Here is a 4,976-nt window from a genome sequence, read left to right on the forward strand (position 1 = left end):
AGGTTAAGCTGATTTTTTAAACAATAAATATTAATTTTGTTGATATTTGAAAGATATAAAGATTAATTTTATGAATTATATGTAAAAAGAATATATGATTAATCATGAAATGGGATGAATTATGAATGTTTTAAATTAAGGTGGTGGTGGGGAATGTGGTATTATTACAAACCCAACTGTATTATTCTCAATTCATCCTTCCATAAAGCACTTTGGAAAAGAAAGATTCAATTCAGACTTGGGGTTGGGCCCCATACAGACAGCCATGCTCACAAATTATTTTTCATTATTTCAAATACTATCTTCAAAATAATTTAACAATTCTATAAAAGAGAATACTTTTTTATATAATATATATAACATTAGATTATAGCAAATTTGGTAAACTCTATATTTATCTTTTAAATTAATATTATTTTTTAAAGATTATATCACAAATAGAATAAAATTACTCATGACAACAAACTAAACATTTATAAATATATTAGAAATTATATCACACGCATATATGAGGAAACTATGTGTTTAGAACATAGATATTAGCTTAAGTATAACATATAATATATAATAAAACATAAGGTTTAAAAGCGATTAATAATAACATATGAAATATATACGATATTAAAAAGGTGAAAGTATCTTCAAATAATATAACTTATTTTAATTACGGAAGAATATTTTCGTGATTTCCCTAATCGAGTTGTGCCTGGATAACTCGTGACACTAGCTCAGTCAGAGATTTTATAAATAGTATAGATATACAATTAATAGAGATAATAAATTTTGCATATTAAAATAAAAATATATATAAAAAAATTAAAATAAAACTTTGGTTGGTGATAAATTTAAGGTTTTATTAATTTAATCATCATGGGTTCAAATCCCACTATTTGAATATTTTATAGGCTTTGTTAAAATAAAAGACTAAAGTATCATCAAATAATATAATTTAGTTTAATTATGGAATGATATTTTCGTAATTTTCTTAATCGAATTAATGCTTAATTGACTCATAAAACCAACTCAATTAATAACTTAAATAATAGTATAAATGATACAATCCAAGTTTACCAAAAATGCTTCAAATTTAAAAGTTATCAAAGATATACAAATTATTAAAGTTGAGCTCATCATAAAATGTATTTTCTTTGGATTTAATTTAAAAGGTTAAAAAATCTTTTAAATTAATATTTATTATTTTATTAAATTAGAATCTAGATATAAGTAACATCAATTCAATTCAATCAAAATCATTATATATAGGATAGATTATAACACATATAATATAAATACATAAATATAACATGAATATGCAAGTTGTTTTACTTTTGAAAGTTGAATGTAGGAATGGATAGGTAGAAGGGGTTTGTAAAAATGAAATTTATTGCATCTGAATTAGGGGTCGAGCTTGATACAAAACTTGATTCTTGAATGCATCAAATTATGTTTAAAATTTTTCAAATGAATGAATGTCTATTTTAATTCAAATCAATTCCATGGTTTAAATAAGGAGACGGATGGAATTGATGGAAAGATGCCAAATCCCGCCCCCATTAATGATTCACTATTCACACGTAACTCTCTCGCCCTCCACGCTTTCGTCTTCTTCCATCCTTACTCTCATCCTAAAATCGTTTCCATAATTACAATCTATACATATTTTGAATCAATTACATTAAAGTTTTAATTGTGAAGCCTGAAAATTTCATCAAAATTTGAGTTTTCTTAATAATGCAAGCAAGTTTCATTAAGATTTTATAATTAATATTGAGTAAATGATAAAACAGAATCTGTACTTTCCAGGTTGATTAGATCCATGTAAAAGCATGCATCAAATTCAGAAAATGAATCCTTGGATCTCTGATGACAAAACCAAAAAAAAAAAAAAAAGAGGATAATAAATGATTAATGCACAAAAAAGAAAGACATTTACACAAACTTTAGAAACAAAGAGTTTTCACAATAACAAAACAGTTCCTTTTTCCACATAACACACAGTTCCATCCCAGATTCATTTTTAATCAAAATAAAAAACCACAATCCCAATTAACTAATAAAAAAATATATATAAATAAAAATAAATCCCCAAAGATTCTAAATTTATAAAAATAATTTTTCCAATAAAGAAAACAAAATCCAACCCCATTGATCATTTCAAAGCTTCAATCAGAATAAGGCTTGGTCTTGGACCGGTAAAGGAGTTTCTTCTTCTTTGATGTTTGATTATCAATGGTGAGAACAACCTTTCCAGGCTCACCGGTCTTGAAGCTATCGGAGATCACGGTTTCATCGGCCGAAGAAACTTTCCTTGTTTTCGATACGATCACGGTATACCCATCTTCGGCGGTCGGCACGAATTCGGCTCCGTAATTGACTTCCCATCCCACTACTCGGAGTTCCCAAACCAGATTACAATTCTGCTAATTCAAATACCATATATTGTTATTACATGAATGGCATACTGAATTGACAATTTTAGTAAAATGATACAAATGATACCTCAGTTATAGGGAATTCAACACTGTGCTTCGCTGCTGGCTTGATTGTAACCTCTGTGACGGCATCGGCCACGCTAAATTCTTGTTCACCTTCTCTGCTCAGTCCACCATATTGAACTGGTACTTGCTCCGGAGCAATATATCTAATATTTACCCCAAAAAAATTTTGAAGTTATATGAAACACTATGCACAAACTAATTATCTATTTATGATTAAAGATCCATTCATATTAATCAAACATATTGCAATAAACGGCAAATTAATGTCTAGAGTAATAAATATAAACACTTGTTCAAGGGCCCTTTTTATGGTCATAGATGAAATGATACCAATGTTCATAAATAGATTCCTATATGAGAAGGTCTTGGATTACCATTTGATGAAACAAGCAAAATTAAAAGGAGGAAATGAATGAAATCCACTTACTTGAAGAGGGTCTCAGCAGATTTGGCTGGACTTGCAAATACGAACTTGCTCTTGGTTCTCTGAGTCAGGAAAGGACTGATCATCCTATTGAAAGCCAAGTACCACCATGGAACGTTGATGAACACCTTCAAAAATCCAGCACCAACATCTATATCAGTTCAAACTTTAACAAACAAACAGAAATGATCTGACAAAGTTAAAAAATCATACTTGTTTGGCCACAAATTCGGGATAGTTATCTTGAAGCAAGTTAAGGGCTTGGTTGGTAGCTTGTCTGAGTTCCTTTTTACCAGGTCCAGGTGAATTCTTGAGGTCGTTCACTTGAACCATGGTATTGATACCAGTAGGATTGAAGTCGAGTTTTCGGATGCTCTTTTCCAGGAACTGAATCCTCCATCTCAAGAACTTGGATCGTTTTTCTTCATCAGCGAAAGTGTTTTGATACAGCTCTTTGTTTTGGAATTCTCCATAGACGTTGTAACAGACGGGATGACCTTCTTTATCGAACCCCTGCATAAAAACAACCTTTTCTAGTTCGTTCCCTAGATCTTCATCGAGCAAGGTTTCGATTCCGAATTCTTTTCGCCAGCTGACAGTGTTTTTGATCATAGTGAATGCGTCCTTCACCTTGAAATCTCTTGCCCTCAAGAATTTCAACAAGATCACGTCGCTTTTCTCGTCTGCGAGAAGTGGGATCCCCCATATGGACACCTTCTCGGGTGGAGGTGGAGGAACTTGGGCTTCTTTGGTCTCTTCGGATTGAGGAGCCACTTCGGCGGAGGGCTCCTCCTTTTCTTTCTCTGCCGGAGGAGCGGCAACAGCGACTACAGACTCCTCAATCGCCTCCACTGTCTTGGCGCCATCATCGTCTACGGCTTTCGCTTTTTCAGCTACCTCTGTTTCCACTACAACCACTTCGGCCGCAGGAGCATCGGCTGGTGGTGGTGGAGGAGGAGTATTCTCTTCTTCCTTGACTTCAACAGCGGCGGGTGCATCCGTTTCTACCTTGGGTTCTTCTGAAATTTCAGCAGCAGGTGTCTCTTCCTCTTTTTCTTCTTTTTTCTCTTCCTTGTTTTCTTCTTCTTCTTTCTTTGGCTCAGGCTCAGGCTCAGCTACAGGTTTTTCTTCTGCTTTGGGTTTGGCAGTGAACTCGTGGTTGTTAAGGGCTTCTTGAATAAGCTGCTTAAGCTCATCAAGGGCCTTCTTTTGAGGCTCAGGAAGTTCACCTGCGATATTAGTTTCCTCTTTGAAAGAAACAGACTGGGTTATCTTAGTTTCTTCCTTTTCTTCAACCTTGGGCTTCTCAACTTCAACAGCTTCTTCTTCAACAGCAACAACAGCCGGCTTCTCGGGCACCTCAGGTTCCGGCAGGGGAGCAGGTGCGGAGGGTTGTGGCTCTTTCTCAGTAACTTGAGGCTTCTCGACAACCACAGACACCTCCTGGGCGGGGGCAGCAGGTGCAGATTCAGAGTCAAGAGTCTCCTGGGCCATGGGTAAGTAAGAGAGGAAGAATGAAAGTCGTAAGAAAGGGAGAAGAATGAAGAGGGGGAAGGAAGAAGAGGGGGCTTAAAAATGGAAGAAACAAGAGTGTGAGAGTGGAATGACAGCTAGCTTATCTAATAGGAGTGAGTTAAGGAGTGGACCCCCGACATTGTTCCTCTTCCATTTCCAAACCGCTATCTTTGCCACTTCTTATGCGCTGCCATTTTCCCTTTTTTTCACTTGGCGTTACATCTGCGCTTATTTTGGTAATCAATCCCTACATACGGTTAAGTTTCAAGTCCAAATACATTCAGCTCAATATTTTAATTAAAAAATTACTCTTGCGTATAACATTTTTTACTGTCAATTACAAATAGATTTTTTTACTCAAAAAACTCTACGTGTAGTGTGTCAGCCAATAATGGAAGAACAAAAATACTAATAACTGAGGGGATTTCTTGTCACACCTCTGGCAAACCTTTATTTATTTTCACTATCCATTTAAAATTATCATTTTTATTTAAATTTAAATAAGTTGAGGTGGAAAAGCAAAATAAAAATAAAAATAA

General features: G+C 34.2%; 1 protein-coding gene across 1 annotated transcript; it reads right to left on the reverse strand.

Moving 5' to 3' along the window:
* Positions 1-1,939: 1,939 nt before the first annotated feature.
* LOC108453290 (patellin-3-like) lies at positions 1,940-4,630 on the reverse strand. The gene is made up of 4 exons (XM_017751306.2): positions 3,136-4,630; positions 2,926-3,050; positions 2,500-2,641; positions 1,940-2,417 (listed from the first exon to the last, which is right to left on the reverse strand). Exons 1-4 carry the CDS (start codon positions 4,414-4,416, stop codon positions 2,163-2,165), a joined length of 1,803 nt encoding a protein of 600 aa, XP_017606795.1. The 5' UTR covers positions 4,417-4,630; the 3' UTR covers positions 1,940-2,162.
* Positions 4,631-4,976: the final 346 nt, after the last annotated feature.

The sequence above is a fragment of the Gossypium arboreum genome, chromosome 5, assembly GCF_025698485.1.
Source record: "Gossypium arboreum isolate Shixiya-1 chromosome 5, ASM2569848v2, whole genome shotgun sequence".
Taxonomy (NCBI): domain Eukaryota; kingdom Viridiplantae; phylum Streptophyta; class Magnoliopsida; order Malvales; family Malvaceae; genus Gossypium; species Gossypium arboreum.

What these genes read in the sequence shown, in the direction of transcription:
- LOC108453290 (XM_017751306.2), bottom strand. Translation starts at nt 4,416, where the DNA reads ATGGCCCAGGAGACTCTTGACTCTGAATCTGCACCTGCTGCCCCCGCC. An exon ending in CCGAATTTGTGGCCAAACAA is followed by an intron (nt 3,051 to 3,135) that starts GTATGATTTTTT and finishes GGATTTTTGAAG; the next exon opens with GTGTTCATCAACGTTCCATG. An exon ending in TCTGCTGAGACCCTCTTCAA is followed by an intron (nt 2,642 to 2,925) that starts GTAAGTGGATTT and finishes GGTAAATATTAG; the next exon opens with ATATATTGCTCCGGAGCAAG.